Source organism: Paroedura picta, chromosome 7 (assembly GCF_049243985.1).
Source record: "Paroedura picta isolate Pp20150507F chromosome 7, Ppicta_v3.0, whole genome shotgun sequence".
NCBI lineage: Eukaryota > Metazoa > Chordata > Lepidosauria > Squamata > Gekkonidae > Paroedura > Paroedura picta.
Window position 1 is genome coordinate 121,574,670 of NC_135375.1, and position 10,226 is coordinate 121,584,895.

Sequence of the window (10,226 nt, forward strand, 5' to 3'; positions counted from 1 at the left end):
TACAACTGGATAGAAATCAGTTCCCCCGGAAAAAGTGGACTCTCTGGCATTATACCTCACTGAAGTCCCTTCCCTCCCTAAACTCCGTCCTCCCCAGGCTTCACCCCCAAAATCTCCAGGAATTTCCCAACCCACAGCTGGCAGCCCTATTTGAAGACCAGATGTTAATTCCAGGAGATCTCCAGGCCCCACCTGGAGGATGGCAGCTCTATGCTGCCTCTTCACTTCATGGGCTCCCACCCATGGACAGGGCATGGAGGTTAGGCAGATAATCCACAATATACATGTTGTTTATGGGATCTGTCACATCAAAACTGTGCCCATGAAAGGACACTCATAAACACAGGAGAGCTGCTTCGTCAGAACGGCACTATCAGGACTGTGATGAGCCCAAGGTCATCCAGCTGGTTGCATGTGCCTCAAAGCATCTCACAATCACTTCCCCTTCCTCTCCCCACCCACTGATGCCCTGTGAGGTAGATGAGGCTGAGAGAACTGTGACTGGCCCAAGGTCACCCAACAGGCCTCATGTGCCTCAAAGCGGCTCACAATCACTTTCCCTTCCTTTCCCCACCACAGGCACCTTATGAGGTTGGTGGGTTGAGAGAGCTCTGAGAGAACGGCAACTGACCCAAGGTCACCCAAGAGCTCTGAGAGAACTGCGACTGGCCAAAAGTCACCCAGTTGGCTTCATGTTGAGGAGGAGTGAGGAATCAAACCCGGTCCTTCCAATTAGAGACTGCTGCTCTTAACCAGGACACCCCACTCGCCGAGGACTGACCCTGGGGCCTTCTGCCTGCCCTGCCCTACAGCTCCTGCCCACTCTTAATAGATGGCCTGCCAGATATCAGGAATGGAAACAAGTGGATGCAGGGACCATGGCTTCCCAGGACCATGGGATCTCCTGAGGGATCAGCTCCGAAATTTTCTGGAGAGAGGCTGGCAATGTTCTGTCGGGGAGGATGGAGGGGGACGGGGGTTGGGTAAGCTGAGGGGAAACACTGGGTGGGACCAGAAGACGGAACAAGACTGGATTCAGCATGGAAAGGCTTTAGGGAGAAGGAAGGCCTGATCCGGACATGCTAAAAGGTCTGGGAAAGCGGCCAAGAGGAAGCCTGGCTGGAAAATGTGACTTAATGAGAATTCCTTGAGTACAGAGGTGGGGGGGGGACAGTAATGGGGTCTCTGTCATCTGCCCACCTCCCCTCGCAGAGGGATAAGCTTTAGTTCTCAGGAAAGAAGACAGCATGTTTTGCTCATTTCATTTTGCCTTAGCTCAGGAGCTAGGGTTGCCAGCCCCCAGGCAGGGCCTGGAGATCTCCCAAAATTACAATTAATCTCTAGGACCGTTCATGCACTGGGAATTTCACTGCCCCAGCTCCCCTGCAGGACCACAAATCGGAGGCAGATGAGGCACACCGGGTGCAGGAAGAGGTGGGCCAACCTGCCAGCCTGCAGCCTGGCAGGAAACCTCCAGTGTGTTAGCGTAGTCAAACTGCGGCCCTCCAGATGTCCATTTTGCTGGCAGGGGCTCATGGGAACTGTAGTCTATGGACATCTGGAGGGCCGCAATTTGACTATCCCTGGTAGGTGAAGAAAATCTGTCCCCTTGGAGAAAATGGCAGGGTTTTTTTAAAGGGGAGGGAGTCAATGGCATTTTACCCCACTGATGTCCCTCTCTTCCCCAAACCTCAACTTCCCCAGCTTATCTCCTATCCAGGGTCTTTGGAAATAGGTTTCCAGGGCCCTTAACATCAAAGGGGAGTCTTTCAGGAGAATAAATCAAAAGTTTAGTATCCACAAGATACAGGGCTCAAGTCTAGCTGTTCTACGGCAGACTGGCATGGCTGCTACTTGTCTTTGGTGCCAACTCAGAAGAAGAAGAAGAGTTGGTTCTTAGATGCTGCTTTTCCCTACCCGAAGGAGTCTCAGAGCAGCTTACAGTCACCTTCCCTTTCCTCTCCCCACAACTGACACCCTGTGGGGTGGGTGAGGCTGAGAGAGCCCTGCTATTCCTGCTCGGTCAGAACAGTTTTATCAGTGCCCTGGGGAGCCCAAGGTCACCCAGCTGGCTGCATGTGGGGGAGCGCAGAATCAAACCCGGCATGCCAGATTGGAAGTCTGTACTCCTAACCGCTACACCAAACTGGCCCTGTGTGTGATCCCATGGGGTAATGTTTGTTTGTTTATTTATTTGTTTATTTATTATATTTGTATACCACTACCCCTGGGGGTGCTTACAATAAAAATGTACGGTAAAAGGAAACCATACAAATACAATGGTAAATACAAATACACTCCCCCCCAAAATCCCAAACCCCACATCCTACCCCGACCCCCATTCTGCTAGATCCCCCAGTTCCCCAGGAATTATGTTACAGGTGAGAGTCCAAATTCCAGAGGAGGAGCAAGATCTTCTGCCAGCCTGATCTAAACCAAAAGCCTGATGGAAAAACTCTGTTTTCCAGGCCCTGCGGAACTGAGTCAGTTCCCACAGGGCCCTTTCTTCTTCCAGGAGCTCATTCCACCAGGCAGGGGCAGGACCAAAAAGGCCCTGGCCCTGGTTGAGGCCTGCTGAATTTCTTGTGGGCTTGTGGGCAAAGTGCCTTGCAGGTGAGATGGGGTGAGAGACGGTCTCACTGGGTCCAGACTGCATATGACCTTAAAGGTTAATAACAGCACCTTGAACATGATCTTGTACTCAACTGGCAACCAATGCAGCTACCTCAGCACTGGCTAGATATGGGCCCTGGCCAAGGTGTTCTCGTGAGGACTCATGCAGCCGCATTCTGACCGGCTGCAGTTTCCTTGTCAAGACCAAGAAAGACCCATGAAGAGTGAGTTACAGAATTCTAGCCTTGCCTGGCATAGGTGGAAAAATGTTACCTAGGCTACTCTAGTGACCTGAGTCTCCACTGTGAGGGAGACATCAAGAATCACACCCAAATTCCTGGCACTCCATCCTGGCTGGGCAAGCACGCTTCCTGATCTGGCCCTTTCCTTCCAAACCACAGGACACGCAGAGCAAGTGAAACATGGAAGAAGTCGAAGAGAGCCTGTGTCCAGTGCTGGAGCCAAGATGCCAGCCCCAGCCTCCCCCTAACCCATCACTCAGCAGCTCATCACTTGCGTCCCCCACGTCCAACCTCGGCCCCCCACCTCACAGCGTTGATGGCGGAGTCAGGACTTACGCTTTCTTCCCGCAGATGGCTCCTTGGTACCAGTTCCTGCAGGTACTGAAGTATTTCTTGCTGGTTCCCATAACTTGCTGGAGAGCACAGACATTTGGGCTGGGGGCAAAGAAGACACAGTCATTTGCGGTTCTAATTTGTAAAAGGCTGCTTGGTAGACGCATCCATAAGGAACAAATCAAGGCTACAACGGGAGCCATTTCAACGGGAGTAATTTCATTACATTAAAGGTTCATGGGCCCTGCTAGTCTAATGCTGTCAGATCTTGGCCATTCAGAGGAACTAGTTGGCCATTACTGATGGCTGTCCAGAGGAACTGGTCGGCCACTCTGTGAGATGGGATGCTGGACTGGGGCGGGCACTGGTTGACCCAGCAGGGCCCTTCTGATGTTCTTAGGAAGGCCTTGACCTGCATGCCCTGCTGTTGGCCGTCCGGAGGAACTGGTTGGTCAGTGCCTGAGTCAGGATGCCTTGAAAACTCCATGGGCTCGCCATAAGTTAGCTGTGACTTGATGGCAGTTTCAGTCACTGGACTGTTATTTGACAATTCCTCATAAGGTTGGCCTTGATTTACAAGATCTGAAAAGCTAAGCAGGATCAGCCCTGGTCTGGATGGGAGAATTCCAAGGCAACCCAGGGGTGCTGCACAGAGGCGGGTCCCAGCAATCTGCCCCTGTTCATCTCTTGCCTAGAAACCCTTAAACAGGGGTGGCCAAATGGGCTCTCCAGATGTCCATGGACTACAGTAACCATGAGCCCCTGCCACAGGGCCTCCATTAGCCAGCGGCAACTAGAGGGTACATTCCACTCACACCAATATTCACAGAACTGCTTGCTAGTAGAACGTGTAATGGCTCAATTTGTTCTTGCTATAAAACAGGCAAACAGTTTTTACACTTGAGTGTAGCTATACCTGGGAGTTCCAGCCCAGAATGCTCTGTCCCCTAGTCACAGAAGTGGCTTCTCAATTTATACAACCTTCATGAAAAAGTAGAAGAACAAGAAGAAGAGCTGGGTTTTGGTATCCTGCTTTTTTACTACCCGAAGGAGTCCCAAAGTGGCTTCCAGTCACCTTCCCTTTCCTCTCCCCACAACAGAAACCCTGTGAGGTGGGTGGGGCTGAGAGACCTTTCAGATAACTGGGCCTGGCCCAAGTTCAGCCTGCTGGCTGCAAGTGGAGGAGTGGGAAATCAACCCTGGTTCTCCAGATCAGAGTCCACTGCCCTTCACCTCAACACCGCATGGATAGTGCATAAGTCCTAAAGGATACCAGATGCTTTGGGGAAGTTGCCACTCACTGCTAGGAGGCTCCCGCACACGAGCAACATGTGGGTGTCGCCAGGAGGGATGCGGTGGGTGGTGGGTGGCCGCTTTATCAGCAGGGCCATCTAAAGTCCCTCTCTCTTTCATATTATTGGAATTTCAAATGCAGCCATTGTCATCCTAGGATCCCCTGCCTCTAGAAGCTCTGGACAGTGACTGCAAGCCAAGCTCTGCTCTTGAGATAGTCCTGCTCTCTTGGGCAGGAAGAAGAAGAACAGCAAGAAGAAGAAGAGTTGGTTCTTAGATGCCAGTTTTCTCGACCAGAGGAGAGTTAAAGCGGCTTACAGTCGCCTTCCCTTCCTCTCCCAACAGCAGATACCCTGTGAGGGAGGAGAGGCTGGGAGAGCCCTGAGATTAATGAAGAAGAAGTTCTTATTTGCCACTTTTCTCTACCCAAAGAAGTCTCAAAGCGGCTTCCAATTGCCTTCCCTTTCCTCTCCTCACATCAGACACTCTGTGGGGTGGGTGAGGCTGAGAGAGCCCTGATATTCCTGCTCAGTCAGAACAGCTTTATCAGCACCGTGGAGAGCCCAAGGTCACCCAGCTGGCTGCATTTGGGGGAGTGCAGAATCGAACCCGGCATGCCAGATTAGAAGTCTGCACTCCTAACCACTTCACTAAGCTGGCTCCTCTTCCTTGCCAACTGTCCAGGAGCACGTGGCAATGGGAGAGCTCTTGGATCTGTTCAGGTTTCCAGGTGCCATTAAGAGCCTGTGGCTCCTTCCTCATGAAGTCCCTCCAAGTTTTATGAGGCCTCATGAAAGTTCTCTTCTTGGCAGGAAGAGATTCTCAATCAGGGATGAAGCCGTGTGAAGAACATCCAACTACCAGGCTCTCCGGAGTCACCTTCCTCACGGCTGTGGGGTTTCATCAGCAGAGCTTTGGGGCTGCGAGCTGTGCACTATCGGGGCAGGGTGAAAAACATGTTTCCTCTCCCTCCAAAAGAAAAACTCTCATCTCCTGCAATTCAAGGCACTATTTTGATGGCCACTGTCTGGAAGACTGCAAGAAGAAACATCCTAATAAGTATATGACAAGAAAAGAGGAAGGGAGGTATATTTGGAAGAAAGCCATCTTCGTTTTGATTTTGAGGGAAAGATGTTTCCGCAGAGATGACATCCGTTCAAAATCTGGACGTCGGACCACAAGGAGTTCTCCAGCAGATGTCCCCTTGGGATCGAGGGGTCCACACAGGCAAACTTTATGTTATATATTGTGGTGATGTTTCTCTGTGCACTCAAACAATCATAGAATCATAGAATCATGGAGTTAGAAGGGGCCATACAGGCCATCTAGTCCAACCCCCTGCTCAACGCAGGAAACGCAATAATCTGTTACATCATTTCAGAAAGAGGCGGGGAGATTATAATGTTATATCTGTTACACAGCTCTTTATTTATTTACGGTCATTTAGACCAAAATTTTTGAAGCACTACTATACAATAGCAGTTTGTAAAGGGAAGGTAATACATTAAAAGGTTAAAAATGCATCAACAATAAAACTTAAAAAGCCAACATTTAGAAGCCGTTGACTATTTTACACGGATAAAATGAGCCATAAAAGCTATAAAACGAATAAAACTGTTAAAATATAAAACAAGAGACTAGATTAAGAGGCGTGCAATACATCCGCTAACCAAAAAACATAAGAAGTTCTGTGGACCTGTCATGGCTATACATGAGTGACCCATTCTTTCCTAATTCTTAAAGCTAGCCACGTTATATCTGTTAAAGTTATTACACATTTTGCTCAACAAAATGCATTTTTTAATTTTTAAGACATGATTTACGCATGTAAAACGTTCAACCGTACTTTGACCTTTCTTAATTATAATATTTCTTAAAAACTGGTGTATAAGAGACTTACACTGAACCCGGATCGTTCAAACATGTCATCTTGAACTGTCTGGTCTGAATACAAATTAATCTGTTAGCTTTCTCCAACCTCCCGATTTAGTGCTCCAAGTTTCAAAGCGAGTTGATGTTTTATTTGAAACAAAAAGTAAGGCAGTTGAAACACTGGAGTAAGGTACTGCAAATCGGAACAATCTCTGAGCTTCGTTCGTATGGCTCACATCTGCATCCAGCTAATCTTGCTGGTGCCAGATGTGTGGGGAACCTTCCTTCCTCCGTTGAGGGAAATGCCCTGGCGTCTGTCAGAGCACTTAGTGCAACTTCTGGAATCACTTGTTCCAGGGCTTAGTCCTGGCACTGAAAACAGATGACCAACATGAACCCCAATTGAAGCCCTCAAGGGTCTGAAAAGTGCACATGCTTCTTACATGCGCTTTATGGTGCTTCTCATAAATCAGCTCCTTTGTCTAACTGAAAAACTTCATCTCACTCACAGAGGGTCTTTTTTTGCGCTGGAGACGTTACCGTCCTTCTCCTTGGAACATTCTCCTTAACCCGAAACAATCGCTCTGGGGGGAACAGAACTTAGGAATGGTACAGGATTTTGGAGAGGAGGGGACAGAAAACCCAGACTCACCCCTGATTGCGTGCCCGGATCCGGCTGTGGGACAAGATCTTGTCGTAGTGTGCTGCAGAATCCGCAGGATGGGAGACGGACAGGAGCCCCACGGCCAGGACGGTGAGCAAACAGAGTGCCATCCTCGCTTCCCTCTCTGCTGCTCCTCACTCGGCTGAGAAGAGAACTAGCTGGAGGCTCCTGAGAGTTCAAAGTTTATATACATGCTACAGCACAGTGGGAGGGGAGAACAGCTCAACCTGAGACTGGGAGCCTCCCTCCAGAAACAGCCTCCTTCAGCCGGTTTTAATCAGCTTGGCCTGCAAGTGAGACATGAGGACACTCCGTGGGGGTGGGCTCTGTCCCGCCTCCCCCCACCCCCGGTTTCCCCTTCCAGTCCAGAAGCTCCTCACTTTGGTTTTTCTTCAAAGACCGGTTTGATGAGGCAGCGAGGGTTGCAGGGGATTCTTTATCTCACGGCCAGAATGGGGGCACCGTTTGTGAAGTAAGGTTCTGGTTGTTCTCCTCACAGGAAAATCCGGCCCTGCTTCGCACAGGTGACAATGGGGTGTCAGGCTGTTTCTGGAATAAATGTGAGGAGGGGTTACACAAAACAGTACATTTCTTCCTGTGATAACATTCTCAGCATGCAGGAAAGTGGCTGTCGTGGCCCTTTTCCTCCAAGAGGTGGTGGTTCTACAAGATGCAGCGAATGTTTAGGCCTGGAGGAGCATCTGCCAGTGGCTGGCTACAGTGAACAAAAAGAATCACTCCTACCTTGGTGGCTTGTGGGAAGAAGGCCTTCTTTGTTGCAGAGCCTCTCCAGATACACATGGCCTTGGTTTGTAAGCAGTGACCAATACTCCTGATAGAGCAGTACTCATCCCTGCTTTGGTAACCTGTAGTCTGGACTACTGCAATGGGTTCCGTGTTGGGCTGCCCTTGAAGCCGTTGATGCAGTCCACCTACTATGTACATGCTTTAGGATGCTTTGGACTGATCCTGCGTTGAGCAGGGGGTTGGACTAGATGGCCTGTATGGCCCCTTCCAACTCTATGGTTCTATGATTCTATCACATGCATTGATTCCCTTGGGGATTCCCAACAGGGGTTCCGCAGAACCCTGGGGTTACACAAGAGCTCCACACGAGTTGCGTGCCCTTCCCCAGAAGTTTGGCTAGCCACTGGCATCACTAGACATCACTGGAGCCCACTTCTCCTGTTGCTCTACAGGCCTCATCTCTCTCTCCACAATGGAAAAGGTCAAGTATCTATAGATTGATTGGCTGGCTCCTGCATCTTACTTCCCTGCCACCTTCTCTGAAGGGGCAGGTCAGCCCTTCTGGGGTTCTTTGAAGCGTGAAAAACATTCCAGGGTTTCTTCCATGGCCAAAAGGTTTAAAAAAGCTGCCCTAGTATCTTCACGTTCTTCGTGGTTGGAGGACTGCCTCTTCTTCCAGGAAGCTGCACATCGACATTGCTTGATTCAACATCATCTCTTTGCTGCAGGGAACAAGCCCTTTTGCCATCATCGCACTCATCCTCTGCTTCCAGAAGTTGTTTCCTGCCTTTCTACCCTCGCGGGGGCCATCCAGGTGGGCAACAGTTATAAATGTTGGTCTCAAAGGTGCCATGGGGCTCAAATGTTTGTGGTGCTACTTCAGACCAAAATGGCTACCCACTTGAACTGGAAATGGGTAGCCATCACATTTGCAAACCATTAAAGCCAACACATTTGATTAAAACAATTAAAAGCAGGGCCAAAACAGATACAATTTTTTTAAAAAAACAGCAATTAAAACATTAGTTAGGAAGGGGAGGGGATTGCTGTGGGAATGCCAAATGAAACAAAAATGTCCGTACCGAATGGCTCCAACTGAAGGAAGCCACCAGATCTCCCTGGGGAGACCCTGTCTTGGGAAGCCCATTTAAGGGCTGTTAAAGCATCAGCTAAGAGGAGCCTGGAGGCCATAGTGATTTTTTTATTTACAAGGGGTGGGGGGAATGGTTGATTCAGCCGTCAAGCAATTTCCTAGCTAGGTGAATTCCAGCAGGCTCAACGGCATTGAGATTTGGGGCTGGGAGATTGGGTCCTGGACAAATGGGGAAGTATCCAGAACCAGTTCCTAAGATGGATATGGGTCCTCCTGTAGCCCTGATGAGGGCAGAGTTAGGCATCCGTTCCCTGAGAGCCCAGGCCTATGTAGCTGCCGTGAATGACTGGCTGGAAATTAATTTTACTGGCTGAGACTCCCGCAGCTGCTGCACTCCCTGTCTCTTTCTGGAGATGGGAAACGTTTAGAGGTCCATTGCAGACACATTTGGAAAAATGTAACATCTCGGATGATCTAATTTACAAAGAAGCTGGCCAGGCACTGAGGGACTGGATATTTCAAATGGATGCTTGAATACATAGGAGCAATATTATATCACCCAAATCTAAACTCTTTAGATACTTCAAAAATGATCCCAACAGATCCCTGTATTTTGTGAACATGAGGCACCTGAGGCTGAGGATGGCTTTCACCCCCCTAAGATTCCATGCAAGGGCCACTGCTGTGGGGGGGGGGTATGCCACAGGGTCATCCATGTGAGCAATGCTTGTGCATCGGCGGCAAAGGGGAAATAGAAGGTATTTCCGCACATGATAAGCATAGCGAAATGTTTGCCAAATGTAGGCGGCATATTCTGACTGCTCAATAGGACGTCGCCTATATCCACCATCTAGGAAGCAGCTGGCTTGCTATATCCTCCCATTTTAAAACGCGAGTTCGGGAACCACAAAAAGTAGATTCACCAATCTAAAAAGCATGCTCCACCAGCGGACAACCAGCAGGCAACCAGCTAAAGGAATTACGGAGGGTGAAATGCACTATAGACAGCTCTGCAACGTCCCGGCTCCCCACCTCCATTTCCTGCTCAGCGAAGGAGGCAGAGTGGGGGTGATAGGTTGATGGTGTGTGTGAACCACCCCCAATTAATTTGACTGGATCAGTTGGTGGGGTGGCTGGGAGCCTTTTGGCTGTTTGAAATGATGGGGGGGGGGATCTGCCTCCCTCCGCTTGCCACATACCAATGAATTTTCATAGAAGCGAATTCCTATGTGTAAGTCTCAAGCAAAAAAAAGGGAGGGGTGAGACCCCCCAAACCACTGATTGGTTGGCCCCATTGATTAACAGACCGAGGAGTGATGAGTGAAATAGGGGATCGCTCTCTCGTTTGCTGTTTGCGCAGCATGTGCGA

The 10,226-nt window shown here is 49.6% G+C and overlaps 1 protein-coding gene across 5 annotated transcripts in view; it reads right to left on the reverse strand.

Annotated features, from left to right (window-relative positions):
• POSTN (periostin) overlaps positions 1-7,248 on the reverse strand; it is a 56,972-nt gene extending 49,724 nt beyond the window's left edge. For 2 of the 5 annotated variants that reach the window (XM_077346250.1, XM_077346247.1), the window contains exons 1-2: positions 7,006-7,247; positions 3,192-3,290 (exon numbers count right to left, since the gene is read on the reverse strand). In XM_077346250.1, coding sequence (XP_077202365.1) covers positions 3,192-3,290; positions 7,006-7,127 — 221 coding nt within the window. In that variant the 5' untranslated portion in view covers positions 7,128-7,247. Of the gene's footprint in view, positions 1-3,191; positions 3,291-7,005 lie in introns of all 5 variants that reach the window. The other 3 variants (XM_077346249.1, XM_077346245.1, XM_077346248.1) reach the window with 2 other exon arrangements.
• Between the last annotated feature and the right edge of the window lie 2,978 nt (positions 7,249-10,226).